Source organism: Erithacus rubecula (genome assembly GCF_903797595.1).
Source record: "Erithacus rubecula genome assembly, chromosome: 5".
NCBI classification, from domain to species: Eukaryota; Metazoa; Chordata; class Aves; order Passeriformes; family Muscicapidae; genus Erithacus; species Erithacus rubecula.
In genome coordinates this window covers 21,126,276-21,146,378 of record NC_136687.1, presented here as the reverse complement: position 1 = coordinate 21,146,378, position 20,103 = coordinate 21,126,276, and the positions used below count along the sequence as shown (strand labels likewise).

General features: G+C 36.4%; 1 protein-coding gene across 2 annotated transcripts in view; it reads left to right on the top strand.

Annotated features, from left to right (window-relative positions):
• Positions 1–20,103, top strand: part of SMIM14 (small integral membrane protein 14) — a 37,663-nt gene that overhangs the window by 7,572 nt on the left and 9,988 nt on the right. For both annotated transcript variants that reach the window (XM_079305750.1, XM_079305751.1), the window contains exons 2-3: positions 6,768–6,878; positions 18,933–18,981. In XM_079305750.1, coding sequence (XP_079161876.1) covers positions 6,804–6,878; positions 18,933–18,981 — 124 coding nt within the window. In that variant the 5' untranslated portion in view covers positions 6,768–6,803. The remainder of the gene's footprint in view (positions 1–6,767; positions 6,879–18,932; positions 18,982–20,103) is intronic.

Sequence of the window (20,103 nt, the reverse complement as noted above, 5' to 3'; positions counted from 1 at the left end):
TGTGGGTAAGCACTGACTTTTCCGTGAGGAAGGGAACTGGCTTCGCTCAGTCTGTGTTGTAGAGTTCATCTTAGATCTTGTTAATTATCCTGAGAAAAGTTGAAGTGCAAAAAAAATACTTGCCAACTCATTAGGCTACAGCTGGAAGTCCAGGGAGACATGCTGATGCTTTCAAATACAAAACCAGCTGCTCTCCCCCCACCCCCTGGAATTATAAGAAGAGTGGAGATGATTTGCTTTATACTGTGAAAGTGTTGCTATGCCTAGAAACCCGCTTTGGAACCAGCCATTGAAATTGTTGCAGCTCTTTTCCCTAGAAAAGCTAAATGGGTGATCTGAGCAGGGACAATTAGTTGAAGAAAGCTGTAATTGGAGCCACACTTGACTGTGGCAGCTCTCCTTCTGGCAGGACCCACATTCATATCCTGCTGTTTTGCTTTTGCTGCCCAGTTAGTCAGTTGGTTTCCTTTTGTCTTGAAAATTCAGTTTTAAGCCCAGGAGGAGGCCTGGTAGAAAAAGATAGTCAATAGTTCTCTAGAGACCATGCAGATCTACTACTGCATGTGGTCATGGAGAACTACTAGATCCTTGTGCACTAAATTTGATGAGAGTGATAGTATTTGTTCCAGTAAAAATAGGGTGCAGCTGTAAGTGTGAAAAAGATGATGAGAGAGAGCTTCTCTTGAGTTATTAATAAAAGGGATTAAAAATCAACATTATAAAAAAGCTAAATATAATGTTGCCATGTTTCAGACTTTAGTTCTCTGAGAGAATATTTACTTGAACTATCTAAATTACAGTAATAGAGGAGAACGGATCTTTGGAATGTTTTAATTAGCGTCTATTTGTATACAAGATTCTTTACAGAACCTATTTTTAGCCTTGTTTGAACAGAGGAAGTTGCTTCGTAGAGGAAGTTTTCCTAGAAAACTTCAAGCTTATTTTTGCTAGTTTTATAACCCCAACAGTTAAAAGCTTTTTTTTAAAAAATTGAGGACCGCCTCCATTGGTTACTTATGCCAGGCCCTTGGCTTCTGGATTAATTTTGATTTAGTGTGGTGGCTTTGTCTTTAGTGTGGGTTCTGGATAAATTTTGATTTAGTGTAGTCTTTGTCTTTAGTGCGAGTTTTTTTGCCTTAGAATCATGCCCCTGCTGACTTCAGACAGAACTACATTTATTCATTTTAAAGTACTGCTTATTTTTCTCTTTAGTTTTCTCCCTATTCTTATAGTTTGTTTTGTGAAGTTTCTTCCCTATTCAGCTACTGATGCTTTTGTTTCCTTACGCTGTCCTGTAGTTTTATCGAGTGTTTAGTTTGCGTTCCTTTGCTTTTTTTAATGGCTCTGCTAGCATTTCTGCCTTGTTCCTCCTGTATACTGCTCTGGTGATAGGAAATGTGTTGCATTTCTGGTAGTAGCAATTGAACTAGAAATTTCACAAAGCTGTGTACTGGTAAAATCAGCCAGTCCTATGTACACATATATCTGTTTGGCATTTAAAAGAGAAAACCCCAAAATTCATACATATTATTATCCCACTCTATGCTGCAATCCAGTTTGAAGAAACACATGATGCAGAAATCAGTGGATAAAATGCCCTGCCCTGTCTTACGTAGTTTAGCTGTACAGCTGAAATAATGGGAAGTTAAATAGTAGGGTAATGATTTGGATGTAGGTAGTTCATCAGAAGAGTAACAAAACACTCAAGATTCTGTGGGGGGGTGAGATGTACATGAAGCACAAATACTATAAAAGATGGAAATTAACAGGAAAATACATTATATAACAAATACAGAAAAGTCTGAGTTTGTCTGGGATTCACTGTTTTGGAATATTTTGGCTTCACTTGTTTGGTCACTAGTAAACAGTGTTGCCCTGCTCAATATACCTTTATCTGTTATTTTACTGTACAACTAACAGATGTTGAATTGGACTCTGTAGGACTAGGCAGGGTTCGATGGCTCCACTCCCTAGAAGAGGCAGGATTAGACACAAATTTTAGAGTGACCAGTTGTGCCCAGAGGCGTTTTGAAATGCTCAGGAATGAGTCAGCTGGGGTGCTTGAAGTACCTAGGGGGCAGAGTGGCCAAGGAGGACAAGAGATTTCTATAAAAGCAGTGACCTGGAGTTTTAGGAGGAGCTTATCACACCAGTCTTTTCCTACTTGAAGCAAATTTTCACTCCCTGAATTAATGGGTACTATGGTCGCACAGTCCCAGTGCCTGGGACAGGATTGCAAGGGTATTATGTTATGCTATATGAGGCCAATGTACAGGATGTTTTAGATTCTAGGAGAAAATATTTCGAGGTTATTTGGCGATGGGAAAGATTATACGAAAGAACCAAGCTTGGAGCATGCGTGAATAGAAGAATTACAAAAAGGGTAAGTTACTGAAGAAGAATACATGGATGCTACTATGGCTTAGATGCAGGTAAAAAGGCAAGGGAACACTTAATTTTTAAGGAAACCTGTATACTTCAGCAGATAATGGATGAGTACAAGAGGGGAGTTTTGGACTCTGACAGTAAGATAAAAATGAGTATTTTGCTTTTGGGGCAGAGAATCATTCATGTTTTGTGTATGGCTTTTACTGTTTTAGTCATTTACAATTTTTCAGAATGCCTGTAAGAGGCAGAGCAGTTAATTTGCTTTTTCCTTTTTCTGTAATTTTATTTTAAATTTGATACATGTTTTCATTTGTTCTGCCACACTTCTCCCAAAATGAACTCAGAAGCAAAATTAACTTGATGGCTTCTTAGAGGTGTTTGACAATTGTGTTCCAAGTTATTGCAGTTGGCTGAAAAGCAGTAGCAAGGATCTGAATAGGATTTTGTTTCTCTTTAAAATAATGTGGCAAGATTCTGTTACTTGCCTGCTGTGCTAGGAGATATTTTTGCTCCCAAGGATTTCTTACCTTCAGTCTTCAGGAAAATAGCAACACAGTGAAAATAGTTCTTAGCAGGGGAATCTTCAGCCATTGTATTTTTCATGTTTATGATAGTCTACATTTTAAGTGCCTGTATCCAGGAAAGAAATGAGTTAATGAGCTTAATGTTTTGATGCTGAAGATGCGTGGTTTAGTCTGTGATAAATCTGTAGTAACTCTGATTTATATATAATTTAAAGTGAGTGTTTCTTCAAATACTGAAGTGATAAATATTTTTACACAGTCTTTCTATGCTGTGTATAAGGAGTAGAGGTGACTGTACTCTCTAAGGAGTAGAGATGACCAGTGTGTACACTTGCTAGTCAGCATCATGTTAGAATCACATTGGAGGGCATCTGGCATGTGGAAAATGGGCAAAAATTCTTGTTTGCCTTCATGATAGGAAGAAATCCAGTTTTGTAATTATTACAGCAGAGCAAGGCAGAGTATAATTTCTGTCTCCCGGAGATCACCAGCTGCATGCTATTTACTCAGGAGCGGTGTTGCAGAATTGGGAAATAATGTATAGTCATTGCAATAATTCAAAATACAGAACAGTCTCCAGGGACAACCAGCCCCCCCCCCCCCCCAGCCAGATTGTAGCCGTAAAGACTGTAGGTTTGATTGTAGGATATATAAAATATAACACTCTGCTGTAGGGCTGGGAGTGGGAAAGATAATAAAAGAAACAATTTACAGTAGTTACTATAATTGAGAATGCTGTTTTTTAAATCATGAGAGACTAGAAATATTTTCCATATGGCTTCACTGGCTACAATTTCAAATAGATACTCAAGTCAAAAAGTAATGAGGGGCTTTTATTTCTGACTTAAATCATCAGAGGCCATCCTCTGCTTTACTCCTGAATTATAGTAATTCAAACTCCAACCACAGTATTTTAATTTCAGCAGTTTTATTTATGATTACCTCTGTGGGCCTCTTTACACTGGAATGGTCATATTGGCTCTTTGACAGTATATCATATTTGTCCATGTTTACTAATTCTCTCCTTTATTATGCTATCAGTTTGCTAGTCTGGAGGCCATAATACATGTCTTCTCAGCTGTTATCATAGCGAGCTTTGGCATATTTACTGACCATGTCTTCCAGCTGTTTGTAAACCCTGTGATTTATATACTGCTCTAGCAATAATATGGCCAACCCAAAATATGGTCATTTTGAGTTGAGTAAAAGACACTGCCAGTCAGAGGACTTGCAGGTATTTGACATCATAGCCCTACTGATTGGTATAAACCAACTCTGTCTACTCCAAGGAAAACAAGGTGACGATAAACAGAAACACATACAAGAAAAAAATAAGTAAAGAAAAACTACAAGCATTGTATTTATTTCTCCAAGTCAGGAGGAAAAGAGTAGAGCACATACTCCTATTTTCTGTGATAGATTGTATGTAGAATGCCTGTATTTGCCAAAGGTGGAGGGCTTGTGTGACTCACAGCAAAGAGGTCAGAGCTGAGCAGAACAAGTTAGCTGCTGACGTGAGATCAGACAATTGTAAGTACCGGGAGGCAGGCAGGAAGCACACTGCAATTCTGGAACAGGATTTTGATACAAACAGGCTGTCTAAGGAGCCAAGAAATCCTGCTTTGTGGTGTATAAAAATACTAGTCTCTTCTTCTTAGACAGGGTCACAAAATGCTAATAAACCTTAAGATCTGATTACAGAGCTTAGTATTTTATGCATTTGAAGTGTGTTACAAAGAACACAATTAAGAATATTTTAAAGAGAAAAAAAGTCATGAGAGTGTCATTTTGCAAGTGAAAATCATCCTATAGTATAGAGTGTTTCTGTCTTCTTTGTAATTGGGCAGACGTATAAAATCTCAGTTTCCCTCAGTTCCATCAAAGTATAATTGCATAAAGGGGAATTATTTACCTGGATTTTAAGCATACTTTAAAAACCCTATTTTAGCATCTTTTTATAGGGGAAAACCTGGTGCTGTTCCTAAAATACATGGTCAATCTTTGGTTCTTTGCCAATGAAACAGTTTGCTATAGGCTTGGAGGAAAGAAAGGATGGTTCCTTTCACCATGATGTGAAGGTGGGAAAGTTTGTAAGAGATCTTTTGTTCAAAGCTTGGATGGCATTTTACTTGGTGATATGTCTTGTGCTTTCTTTAGGTCATTGAGGTAACTTGTTGTGTACAGGTGCCTTGGGGTAAATTCCTTCTAGTTCACCTCTGCTTAACTTTATGATGTTGCATGACAGATTAACTTTTTCCATTTATTGTTTGTTTGGGTTTTTTTTTTTCACTTGTATTCTCTGTAGAGAATGTTAGTCTGGTTTTATCAGTGGTGGTTCTTACTTGGTGTTTGGTTTTTGTTCAGTCCGCTATAATACCAACACTTGTCTGTGAATTGCTGTGACATTATTATGTGCTACTGACCCTTAAATTATTTCAAGTTACACTGAAATACTTTTTTGCAATTTCACTTGTTCAAATACCTTCTCGTGGATGTCAGAATTATATCCAGAGAAGCTATTTTGCACTCTTCAGTCATCAGTGCTTTTATCTGTTCCTTATCCTAAGATAGTTTTAGAAAGGCTCCTCTTCTTGGTGTGGTATATTATTCAGGGAGACTGTTTAGTTAAAAAGTTTCTTCCATTACTATCATGTGGTTCTAGTGGTTCTGAAATAATTTCATAAAAGTTAGCAGTAGCCTTACAATAATTTTCAAAAAGAGAATCCTCTTTCTTCTAGTGACACTGAAACATTAAAATGCTCATGTGTGATCAAGGCTGTAAGTTTTTATAGGCAATGACTGCAGAGCACTGTTGATTGAGCACAACCTTATCAAATGGCTGGTACCTTCATAAGGTATTTGTTTTAGGAATTGAGAGGTTGTATCTGCTCTGTGCTGCTGTGTTTGTTAAGTTGTGTTCACATTAGAGCCTGAGTGCATGCAACACTAACACATTCTTAATACAGCTTTACTGATGGCAAGTGAAAAATATTTCTTAAGTATGTTTTTGCAGAACTATCTAATATATCCTTAGTCCTCATTTGAGAGAAATCAATCCCAGATTTGGCCACAAGGGTAAAAATGCCTTGCAGTCTGCTGCACAGTCTGACCCTCAATTAAATCACTGGAAAGTTATGGGTAAATAGTAAACATACATTTGAACATGTCTGCTATGTCTGTATAAGTGGTTTTAGCAGGTGAATAATGTAGAATTTATTTCCTACCATGTCCATTACAGTTTAGTTTAATACTCTGTATTGCTAAGTCATTAACATACTACTTTGATCTAAAATTAGTGTGCATAGCTCCATTTTTAAAGTGTTTCCAAGTACATTCACTTTTGTACCCCTGCTGCTTGTTTCCATTATCATTATCATCAACACAGATGATTGTTTCCTTTAGCAAAAAACTTGCTAAGTTTTAAATTATGTTCCTGTACATTGCTCTGGAGGGAGAATACCAGCAGTTTATTAGGGTTTAGAAGTACAAGTTCCCCTGACCTTTCAATTTGTGTATGTACACTTAAGAGTCCCACTGTGCAGATGAGAGACAAGAATTTAATCTTTGTGCTTCGTATTTGTTAGGATGTATTTCATTTTGGTATGTGAGAAAACCCAGGGGAGATACACACAGTCTTGAAAAAAATGTGTGAGACAGTGTTTTCAGCAGCATCAAAATGTAATGGCACATACCAGACTTCTTCATTCATACTGCCAAAGGAATAATAGGATTATCCTGCTTTGTTTTGCTTTTTCACCCTGGCACTAAATGAACTGAAACTTGATGTGTGAGTCTCTGGAAAATAAGGTCAGTTGAAAAAAGAGTTCATTATCCTTTTATTCTTATTCTTCTTAGGTGATCACAGACAAGTTCAGGTTTATCCAGAGAGCCATGGCAGAAGGTGGATTTGATCCCTGTGAATGCATTTGCTCGCATGAGCATGCAATGAGAAGACTGATTAATCTGGTAAGGATAACATGAGGATATTCAGAAGGGTGATTATTCAGACATTACCAGCTCTTGCAGATTTGCAGTTACTGGTGCTTTTGATTCTGCTTATTCAGTAGCATGTACACAGTCAGAATCTGTGTATCCAACTTTCTGATGAGCTTTTCAATAGTCAATACAAATTATAACTTTTTGTTTATTTCCCAGAGCTGCATTTTGACACCACTGACACTGTTTCTGTTGAAATGTTTCTTTTATATGCCTTTTTTTCAGTCTGCATAAAACCAGAGAAACTACCCAGCAAAGTCTTTGTGGTCAAGGTAATTCCACACATATGAAGTTGCACATACTCATATGGCAAAATAATGATGTCTAAATTTTTTTAAACTACTCTCTAAAACATTCTAAAGTTGAGAATCCAGTGATTCTGAGTTTTGAATTCTATTTCTTACCAAGTCATTGATAGGTTGAGCAACTTCAAGCAAGTTATATACATTGCTCTAACTGTAACCTGTAAAATATCTGTTTCTGTATTGAACTTAGTTCAATGTCTTTTGAAAAATAAGCTACAAAGTGCTTCTTTTTTTTCTAAGTAAAAATATATATTTTTTAAATGACAATTATGAACTGTGAGCAATTAGGTGAACTTGGTTACAACTCTAATGTGATTAAATTCTTTTTAAGATTGCAGTATACATCACCTTCATTTGATGTACTTCCCCTTGTTGATTTTCATATACTTGTTTTTAACACATTTTCTTTCTTAGGGCCTAAATTAATATAATTATAAGTTACTGAGTACATCAGCTGTTCAAGGCAGTTATTCTTCAAGAGGCTTCTTAACAGTATTTTAGAAAGGTGCTGCTGACACAAAGGTGCAGAAAATTGAAGCTTCTGTGGAGAATGGTTGTGCTTTCTGTGGAGCCTTTAAGTCAGGCCTAGCCATCCTAGCAAATCTTCTATGTTCTTTCCCAAGAAGGATTTCCATTTTGTCCTCAACGTGATGTTTGTGCCATGTGTGTTGATTCTGAACCTTGAGGCTTCTGAACACATGCTAAAATGGTGAGAAAGGAACCCCCAGGACCAAGTTCAAAAGTTGGGAGGAAGAAAAGGAGGGTACATGTTTGCTGCCCTTTTTCCTCAGGCTTGTCGCATGCAAACCTAAATGCATAATTCAGAATTTTGACCCCCATTCAGCATTTTTAAATCTTTTTGGTTTTTTGCTAGAAGATACTGACAGGCAATGGCACTGGTCAGCCAGTTCTCTTTGTTGTGGCTGCAGGGTTCTAGTTATGAGCAATGTAGGCAAATTATGTCCAAAGTTAGAAGAAGTGCCACAAATGTTTGTGAGATTTTGTACCTGGGATGGTCCATGCAGTGTGAGGTGGGTAAAAATGGATCATTTGGAGAAACATTAGTTCCTGTGTTGTGGATGTGGGTGAGCACATAATTAGGTGCATGCTCTTGGGAAGTCACCAAGAGCAATCTAACAATGTTCTGTGTAGTTGCAAGAATGAAGTTTATTGCTCAGTATCCACCTTCCAAAAAGATCATACAAATTAGCACTTGAAACTGTGAGGACTAAATGGAAATTCCAAGTTTCATCTCTCCTAAAAAGGAAAGCAGATGCTCCTAAATATTTATAAGACCAAATCACTAGCTAGGATAATTTAGCTGAATCTAGAAAAGTCTCAGAAGTCTCAGTCAGCAGCCAGACTATCCTCAAGTAACCTGTTATATGATCTCAGCAGGAGATTTGCTAATCCATTTTTGCATCTGTAACTTTTATGCTTCAGTAAGAGTTTGCCATCTAAGTTGCTGTTTTGTCCCTCAGTCTTACACAACATAAGCAAACAGAAGTTTTACTGTTTGTGCTAAAAAGCACACCTCCTTCCACTATTACAACCCTACCAAACTCACCATTCTGTTGCTCTTTATCTATTAGATAAATACATTTGCAGCTAATTTGGTTTTTCAAGAACTAAAGGAGAGTTTGGACTTGGGTTCTCAAAATTGCTGAACCCCACAAGTCTCAATGAGACTGAGTACACAGTACCTCTAAAAGTTGGATCCCCAAAATGCTGACTTCAAAATTATTGTGTTGAACAAAGCTAAGTGATCTCTTCAGTCGCTGAGTGAGAAGAAGATATCCAGCCGTGCTATGTACCCAGAATGGTTCCCTATATGCATTTAATGTTGATTCTTTTTGACCTAGGTAGGTATAAAACACACCAGAGTATATTTGAATGGTATTGTAGCTGGCAGTACTCAACAGGATTTTGGTGCAGATTGTATAACATGGTGTTTGCAATTGCCTCCAGACTGAGCATTGTAAATGCAGAAATTCAGCAACAAGATTTAACATAACCAAATTTAACAGAATTATAATGTAATTATAGGAGATGCCCAAGTGTGAAAATGTTACTTTTAGGATCTTTCAATCCAGTAATGACATTGTGCAAACCCCCATGATTGACTGTAGATTTTTTTAAACTTGCATTTGAAGTAAATTAATTTTTACAGACTAATTTGTTTATACCTATCTAAGCCAACACTGATAAGAATTCCAACACTGATAAGAATTAAGGCTTCTGCTAATAAAGAAGTTATGATACATTCAGTCACGACTATTATGTGTAGAGCTAGCATATTCAAATACACAGGATTTCTGTTAGAATTAACTGTACAAGAGATTTGAATGACACTGCTATTCCAAAATCAGGAGGAGGTCAAAAAGTCTGCCTCTAGAACCTGAAGGTCTTGTTTTAATTTCCAATATGATGGTTTTAACTTTTAGTTTAATTGGTATATTTACCTCAAAACTCTTAGAAAATGTATGTGGTTTAATTTGTGGTTGAATACATTACTTTGGGGGTTTTATACAGCATACAGTTTAAATCTCCATTTGAAATGCCAACTTCAGTTCATCTTACAGTACAATTAAAGTGTATTCAATGAAAAAAAATAAAGCTATTGTCATCTAAACTCTTCTTACACTATGTTCTTAGCAACACCACAGAAGATTACAAACAGGAAAGCTGGTGGAGAAAAAGTCCACCTCTTCCTTACTTAGTGATGTGGATTGGTTACTTATCTGTCTTTCATTTTCCTTAACTAAGCAAGGCTTTGTTTTGTCAGGTTTTTTTCCTTCTTAATTCATAATACCATGAAGATTTTATTGTCAGGGAACTGTGTATCCCTGTGCATAATATTTTAAAAGATATTTTGTTGCTTATTAGATTAACTTGGAGATATTGTTCATACACACAGTTCTTACAATGGATATATACATGCTTAAGTGGCATTGAATTATTTTATGCTGAATGTTCTGTCATTTTCCTGAAGTGGATTTTTCAAGGTTCTCCTTGGTATTGAAATATGAACATTTTGCATGTGTAAATATCTTTAGTATGGCCACTGTAAATAATAAGCAGATTTTATCATCTCCAGATATTCCTAGGAAACACTACAAATCTAAAATTTTTGGCTGTGACTTCATAAATATAATTTCTGGTATGTAATACCCACAGCATCATTGGTTATGATTTGGTCATGTTGTGTAATAACAATTTGGCTATTGTATGTTGGGTTCACTATTTACTCTATGGATATAGCAGTTAATTGGGAACTTCCATAAGAGGAAATAAGCATAGAAGAAAAATATCACAGGACTTTTCATCCTCTGCAGATGCACAAGAGTTGTCAAAAGACAATGACAGGTTTGTTAACTTGCATGACTTTATCTCCTGTTCAGTCCCCTCCATCTGCAAAACTTATTTTGATAAGAAGAGCCAAAGTTGAAGAATGAGGAACAACAAATGACAGCAAGTGGTTTTATTTGGGGGAATCTCTCAGACAAGGGGATAGTTGTTTGAAAGAATCTTGATGAAGGACATTCTGTGTACCTAGAGGAAATGGTTCCTGACTTAGTTTTGGCAAAACACAGCAAATCCATAGCTAAGAGTAATATTGTATTTAAACCTTTTTATTTCTTCTTTTTTCACTTATTTTATAATACAGAAATCTGATTCTCTTACGTTATTCCTCTGGGTATCGATGCTCGCTGAGTAGGCATGGCTGATCTATGCCCAAGAGTCAGTTCAAGTTTGAAAGCTAGACTGAAAACACAGCTTATGCAGTAGTGAGCAATAATCATACATGGAGCATTTTTCATGAAGACTGAAACCTGCTTATGACTGCTTAGAGTGGCCAGAAATATCCAAGCAAGCCAGTAACACACGACTTTGTGTCAAGTGAAGATCCATTTTCTGTCTCCTTCTGGGGCAGTATTATTTGCTTTACAAAGACTGTGTTCAGAATTCTCTCACTAGTTTTTACAAAAATAAGCAGTATGTTTTTTAACCCAAAACATTTGTAATTCTACAATGTAAAAGGACCCATTTTGATAAACTGTTCTACCTACAAACTGTTCTACCTACAAACTACTGTGGGAATTGCAACCTTGTGTTTTGTCCTTCAGTAGCTAGGTACAGAGTAATGATCCGTGCTTAGTTACATTGCTATATCAAAACTTCAGGGATTCAGAGCAAATAATTATTTTTTTTAATCTCTCTTGTATTTTGATTTGTCACTAGATTTTTATAGCAAAAATTGCACATTCTCAAACTATTTCAACAATTGGTCCAAACACTCATTTGTCAATCAAGTTTCTGCGTAATTCTCTGGACCAGGTCATTTTAGAGTCTTACTGTTTCAAACTGGCATAGTCTGAAATAGTATCCAGCATAGCCACAAGTCTTGGCTAAAGGAGACTTCATGTAAACAGCACAAAATAAATACAGATGACTAAAATAGATAGGTGCTGCAGATGATTGAAAAGCTCTCAAGATGTTAGCACAGCTAAGCCCAACTTAAATAGTCAGCAAAAGTGACTTTCCCTACTGATGCAGGCTTTTACTGAAAGCACACCAGAGCTATACAAAATACATTTTTTAATAATTTAAAACGTCCTTTAAATGTGAAGGTTGCTCTGGAGAGTCCTTCCATGGTGTTTGCCTTGTATTTTTTTATATAGCATGTGTAATTTACTCTAGTCGATAGTTTTAGCCAAACATCCCAAGAGCAGGAAACTGCATTTTGCTCTCACTTGCCCCTTTTTCCTCTGCATTCAAGCTGATTCAAAGAAGGCCTTTCCCAACAACTGAACTTCATTAGGACAGAGAAGCTGTCATTCTTCAGAGGTGCAGGGGAAAAGGCTTGATGCACCTGCTTAGGCACCAGCCCAAAAGAATAAGACACAAGGCTGGAGTGGCAAAGAGTAAGACTGTGCCTGAGTGCTCTTGCTCCACTGACTTCCATTTTCCTGCCTTTCACTGAGTGCTCAAGGTACTGGTGTTGCATAGGCTAAGGCCACAAAACTGTATTAGAGAATTCATGTACTGCCAATGCATGTCATAACCTGGAATCTAATTCTACATCAAAAGGTGCAAATGGAGACTATTTTCTATACATGTTAAAAAAGAAAAAAACTGTGAAAAGTGCTGTCCACTTGGGTATATAAGGGATTAGGAATCAGGACTTTTTGAACGTGTCTGTCATTCTTTACATTTCCTATTCCTGAGCTTTGTAGTATACTTGAAACTGCTCCTTTTTAACCAATATGAATTTAGGGAAAAAAAAAAAAAAGGAAAATCTGAGTCACACCTCATGATCATCTTAAGGCATGCATAGTATATGGCAAGTAGTGTAAAAAATCGTGCATTGAAAATTCTTTCATCTTGATAGTTCAGAAATAATTAATAGATAAAAGCTGTACTGTGAATGACTGAACTCTGATTATCAGAGATGTGTTGCAGCCATCTCTTTTGAGGAAAAAGGAGAAAATTGTGCTTTTTCTCTCAGGCCTCATGTAATCAGCACTTAGAGAAAACTCTAGTTAATTTTTAGAACTGCAAGTTCTAAGCCTTTTCCTCAGGGCTGTCTATGCAAGAGTGCACTTTTCTTTTGCTAATATGCATTATTTTGCAGAAGATACTCAACAGTTTGGCCAAAAAGCCTATATGTATTTTGGTTTTACATTTTAGATAAAAGTTTGCAAATCCCTCTGGGGAGATATGTATGTTGTTTTTACACATTTTCAGATGCCTCAGTTTAATATCCTGCCTTGTGTATTTGTTGTCTGGTATTTCACATGGTCAGAGATGCTGTGAGCTCCTTGTAATGATCCTGATCATCACTGTTTCATCTTCTTTTCACTACTAATTCATTCAGCTTTGCATTCAGTAAAAGGAGGATGTCATTGATATCATAGATGAACAAAATTATGAAATGAAGTACCACTTAGGCAGGAACTTGTAGTGAGGGAAATGTGAAAAAGGAGGATCTATATGACACCAAGGTGAAACAGTAATCCCAGAACAAATGAAAAAATGAAGAGAAGAATGTGTCCAGATCAGGGCTCCAGATTGCAGTGGTCCCTGGAACTTCTGATGCATCTTCCTCCATAAAATGTTGTGCCTTTCAATATGAAAGCTAATGTTCTCCTTCTTTCAGAACTGGTTGCTAATTCTGGGTCTTAAAAGTTGGTTTGTAATCTAGGAATATTATTTTGAAATGTAGCAACCATCGTTCTCTCACTCAGAATTGGAGAGAAAATTACTTGCCATTTCACAGAACTCTACATTTCACAGAGCTCTACATTTTTATTGCGAACTGTTATTCTGTCCTTGTATGATCAATCACTTATTCTAATTCTGCATGTACACAGAGAAGATGAAGGAGTGGGGAAGACAGTGTTCACTTTTTCCTTGCTTGTTCCTTTAAGAGAAGCTAATGTAGTTTAAGAGACAATTAAATTCCATCAGTATGCCATTCTTACCCTCTTATTTCTCTTTGCCAGCTTGTAGCGGAAATAATGCATGTAGGTGTCATTTTTTGCATCTTTAACTCTGAACTCTTACAGATAATGCTGCAATTCAATTTTCAGCCTGGCATGTATTCAGGACTGGCATATCCTACCATAGCAATTTATTTATCATGTTGTTTACTAGATTGTTTATATAGTTTGGAGAGAACAGACGTGGCTGCCAACAAAGCTTGAAACAATGATTTCATTACCCAGAAGCATGATAATGCAATCAAGAGTATGCCATTGTGTTGTCACCTTCTGGCATTGTTGGAGAGCAAAAGCAGAGCTTCCAATTGGTCTAAATAGCAAAAAAAGTATTTTCACAAGGGATGATACTTTGCCCTTGTTACCACATAAAATTTTCTATCAACGGTCTTTATGATTCCATTTTAAATTTACTTGTATTCATGGAATAAGTGACCATATCAACTTAATTATTTGTCCTTGCTTTCCTCCCTAACTATTTTCATTTCCACCATTATCCATTTTGCTGTCTTATCTTTGTACCTGTACCTGTTTCATCTATTTCTTCTACACATCTCTATGGGATTTCATCCATCACAATTTCTTGTATGGAGATATTTTCCTGACCTGTCTCATGAACTTAACAATTTTTCATTATTGTCTTTTCTGAGGACTTATTTCTTCTTTGAGCAGACTCAAAAGTTATTCTAAAATGTGATTATTTTATGTATCCCTAGATAAATAATATACTAATAATATACTTTCACCTTATCTGGCATTCACACTAGACTGCTTTGCTGGTTGCACTTTGTTTCTGCCTTTAGTCCTGTTGTTCTTTAGTACACCATTTCTGAAGTTGGAAAGTGCTTTTGGATAGGGATTATTCTTCTGTTTCTCCTGAAAAATTACTAACTGGTGAGCTGTCTGATCATTGGTATTTTCCTCATATTTGTAAACTCTGTCCTTTTTTTTTAACTCTTAAATAATACATTTAACTTTAAAGAAATGTTCACACTACATAGGAACCCTGAATATTTTTTCAGGTAATGTGCTATTGATTTTAATTTAAAAAAAAAAAAAATTGTCTACCTGAGATTGCAGGACAATCTTGTGAGGCTGTTGAACTCCGGCACAGCAAACTCTGAAAACTCACCTGAAGAGTTTCACTAAACTCCTCTGAAGAGGAAGCAGAGGAATTGAAGTAAGAATGAGTTACTGTAGAGGTGGACAAAGTGTGCATTTCCTTCTCCACAGTAGGTATCTGTGATGAGCAGTGCAAATTAACTTCTTACAAGGAAGACTGAAATTGTCCTGGTGGCTGTGGTCCCAGTGTTGGAAAAACAAGTTCTCTGTTTAGCTAGATGAAACTGTTTTCACTGGGCTTACTATTTCATTTGGAATTCAGTGATTTTGTGCAGCAGCTAAAATGCAGTAAAAGTTCACACCCTGTTTTCACCACACAGTGGCATGTTCATGTGCACATGAAAAATAACAAAACAAACTTTACTTAATATGGTGTCTTCACAAAAGAGTTTTCAGAGGCGAACAGTAGTGTCCCTTTACTGTGACTGTTGAGGTTTTGTTCACAGCTGGGGATGTAAAAAGTGGAGGCTCTCATTGCTAAAAACTGTGCAGACTGCTACCATGACATGGCATCTGTTGAAAGTGGAGCAGCAGGACACGGGTTTCAGGTGTGCTTGATGGGTGGATGCTGTTGATCCACAAGATGGTATGTTAAAACTGTCCTGATCTCAAAGGAGCAGCATCTAAACACTGTTGTGTTTGTGTGAACTGAGGCTAAAAACTGTGTATTTTGGAAAAGAAAGAGAAAGGAAGAACAGTTTCATATGGGAACTAGGAGCCATTTGAAATATGCCATTTTTATTTTGCAATGCAAAGTTTGAGTGTCATGAGGAAAGAGGGAGAAAGAGCCTTTTTTCTTACCACTGGAAGTAACTTGGTTTGTTCTTTTTTCTTAGTGTTGTGTTGAGTTTACATTCACAATATGTCAGTAAGTGGGCACTGATTTGCTGTCATTCAGCCACTGCTGCCTCTTCCAGGAACTTATCAGGAGTTTCATAGAAACCAAATATTCCTATTGACCAAGAGTTCTTGTGCTTTGGGGATTATTAATTTAAATTACTTTAACTTAGGCTATTCAACACTTTAAATGTATTTGAAGGAAATGAAAGTTCGCATTTGTATTTTAAATAATATACATTTGTAATTAGTATTTTTACTTTTATTTTTTCAAGTTTTACTGTACTAAAACTAAATTTTTGGTTCTTTTTAGGTCTCTTCTAGCTTTCATGCTATTTACAATTCGTGTTTACTTCATTTCAGACAATAAAAAATAAAGTAGTTCATTGTTTGGCTTACATGCACTAAACCATTTATTATATTTGAATGACAAACAGCACAGAGAATGTTAAAATTCAGATATAATCATTTTTGTTTAAATGGAATAAAATAGTATAAATATTTGGTTTTGTAACATTTTTCACTCTCTTGTTTTGTTGAATATGCCCTGATGTTTCACTTGCCTTGTGTTCTTCTTAAGGGTCTGTTTTAGAGTATATGGAAAAAGATGAAAAGGCTGTTGCTGACTTTAGTAGACGTTAGATCAGACAGTCAGCTATTAATCATCCACTAAATTCACACTTTCAGCCACACAAGGATGTCTGAAGTATTAATAAAATGAAAATAATTGTTAATAATAATGTCTTTCAAGCATCTAGGAGTTAACATATTTGAAGAATTACTTGCATGTTCAGATTTTTCTCATCAGCTCTGTAGTGTTCCCAGTATGAAAAACATTGAGTGTATTTGACATCTTTTTGAGGGTTTTATTGAGAACAGGTGAAGTCTGGTTCAACTTTTTACCGTTATTCCACAAACTTTCACTGAAACTCCACCTCCATATCGGATTAGAAAAATCTTAATACAAAGGACTGTTTATTTCCAATCCCTGATAATTGCTCCTTTTTTCAATGGCCTTGCTATGGAGATGTTGCACATTCAGTTTTTCCCAACAGTTGCTGTGTTCCTTAAAGGGTGTTGTTGTCAAAAGAGAGCTCATTGGTAGAAGGAAGATTCTTGTTTCAGCAAAAGGCATTACCTTTCCCAGCCATTCAATTTACGTAAGCGTTTTATACACGTGCCAGAATAGTTTCTTGTCTTTTGACTAAATGAGTGACCACAAGGAATCAGATTCATATTGTGTTACACAGTAAGGGACTTGTTGACCCAAGTGAATTAAGAAAAAACTCTTTTTACTGCTGCTTGTTTTTTGTGATCTGCTGGGTTTCATCCCACAATGACAATATGCAGCCTCTTGTCAAGCTGTTAGAAACATATTTGTTACCTGGCTCAGAGAGCCATCCTAACATTTAAAAAAGTTGTCATTGGAAAGAGTGTGACACTTAGAATGGGAGATAACTGATACTGTGGCTAGAACATCCCCAGGCAGACTAGATAAGATATTTGAGGACTTAACCATCATGGAGACAGAGTGGGATAACGAGATGCTTGTACAGTGTTTCTAACTATATATCTGTTGCCCATTTTAATTCTGGTCATCCTTCTATGTTGAATATCTATAAACGGATTTTAAGTAGGGATTATAAATTAAGCCCCTCTCATAATTAAACTCTTCTACAAACAGAAGATAATTATGTTGCTGAGCTCTTTAAAATATGGGTGTAGGAATATCCAGTTTTCCCAGTTCGTAAATCTTTCGAATATTTAAAATGGGTACTATTGCTAGGATAAAACCTCCCCTTCGTAAATTACTTCCAAAGTTTTAAAATAAAATGAGATTTTATATAAGATGGACAGGAAATGCATAGTTTGGTAGATTTTTCCTTTAGTAGAAAAGACAAATATTCTTCCTGAATTTCCTCGACACTGTTTTTAGCTATAGAAATAGCTGAAGGTTAAATCCAGCCTTCTAAAATCCTTCCTAAGAGACTTCTTTGTAGTCTCAGCAAATTTACTAGTAGATCTTAATATATTGATAAAAGAATTAATATGATCAATCTCCAATTACATTTTTCCCCTTTTCAAATGTGTCAGTCATTGACAATCTTCATGAAAAAAGGGAAGAACTTACTCTTTCCCAGATGTCTTCCTTCTTCAGTACTTCATCTGTTTCCTTGATGTGTTTTGCACAATATGACTGCATACATTAAATCAGTTATGCCAATACAAGGGTAAATGGGTTTTGTGGAAATGATTCATGTACTTCTTACATAAAGAACATCAGGTTTTCTTCTCTTTAATATTCATATATTTACACTGATAATAAACAGATTAGCCTGTTGTGACAAAAAGTTTTGGAATTTGCAACACAACTGTGTCATAAAACCTGTGAAAAAGCAAATGTCATTTCTAACCAAGACAGTGTAACAATTCTGTACTTTTAAATACTTTTACTAATAATCCATGTAGTTTACTTAAGCAGAGGATAGAATCTATTTCCATTGCACCGTGCATTAAATCCCATCCATTTAGCTTCTCTAATAAAGAATGTGATATTTGTATTCCTCTTTTGGCTCTGTCATCTGTAAAATAGCTGTACTGATTTGCAGGTTAGCCAGTGTTGACTTTTCTTGCAATTGGCAAGCTTACCTAGTCTGTAAATCAAATGGTCATTGCTGTCACCAAAAATGTTTTAAATTTTACCACCAGTAAAGAAAAAACAGTAAAATACATATTAAAACCTGCTTGTTTAAAAAAAAAAAAAAAAAAAAAGGTCTTGGGGAAAAATAGTAAGTACTAAGTTTAAATGTTAAATAATAATTCTGCTTCTCTGTGAATAACCATTATCACAATCTGATCATTTGTAATGATGTACTCACAGGGTATTTTAATGTTACTTGATCTAGATAATAATAAGAACACCTGTCCATTATAAATCCCAAAATATTTGTAGAGAGTATATCTGTATATAATCACTCCTATATCACTACAGATTTTTTTTTACTTGAATTTTAAAAGGTTTTCAATGGCTGAATTGGAAGCAATAACACTATAAGCAGGTGATTTAAATGTATTATGTAAATAGTGTTCAGAAACTATCTCCATACCTGGGATTCTTCATGTACCATAAGCCAAGTGTGATCCATTAAAGGATCAGTTATACTTGAACTTTACTCTGACAATATATTAAATCCTGATTACAATAAAAGCCGGCCAAGACTTTATGTTAAGTGTCATGTTTTTCTTTTTCTCTGTTTCAGCTGAGACAATCCCAGTCATACTGCACAGACACAGAATGCCTTCAGGAATGTGAGTATCTGTTTATGTCAGGTTCATGGAAATGAACAGCAGTAATTAAAACACAGTCTGACTGTTCTTTAAAATGCAGCAGTTGATTTAGTGTTATAGGAACATATTACATTAAATCAAATACTACAGTAATAAAATTGATATGCTGGGGAAGTAATCTCTGAGAATATGTGATGAACATTTGTACATTAGAAGCAGCATTGATGAGGTATCAATAAGTTAGCATAACCATTAATCAGGCCCCAAGTACTACTGAATCTTACTGTTAGCCTACAAATAGGATGATATGGTAATTAGAGGGGAAAATTTGGAAGGTGCTTTATTTGTCCTCCTCAGATTCAGAGCAGCCTATTTGTAGGCTAACAATAAGGCACACACAGACTCACACACGTGTTCACAGCTGGGGCTGGGTGATGTACTGTCAGTACTGTGACCCCTCTACTCCACTGGGAGGAGGAGGAGGCTCTGACTCATAAGCTGACATACACCATGACTGCATCTCTGTTGGTCTGGTGTCTGTGTAGTTAATGAAGAAGATGACTGATGTGTACACTTCCTTGGAATTTGCTGTGAAATGCATCAAAAAACCTCTCCTAGTAAACAGTACTAGGTCAGTCAAACATTACCAGAATCGTCAGTGAAGCATAGCTGTGTGGAGGTTATGCAGTAATGTGAGCATACCCTGAGGCATTGAGACACTCCCTGAGACACTTTCTGTGAGCTAGAGGGAATGTTGTCAAATCTTTATAAATAAAAGTGAAGTGGATCCATTTTTCCTGTATCACTTTACCAACTGAGTGTGTGAATTCAATCAGCTTTCATCAGGACTGCTGTAATGCTTGGAGGGAGCAGTGAGACCACCTGAGCACTGTTTTTGTAAGCAAGAGCTGCTGGTGCCTGTATCTTTTACAGGTCTAGGAGTAGTGCAGGCAGGGCTTCCAGCACCTTGGAGGGAGTGCATGCCTTCGTCCACCCTCATGTTCTTCTCTCTTCACTCCTCTGTAAACCTGTTTAGAGATGGGCAGCCAGCTCAGACTTGCACTGGGCTCTGCCAGTGTGAAACAGTCTCAGATTCAGTGCCATGTTGAGCTGAAGGAGGAAAGCTGAGCTGTCCCACATAAT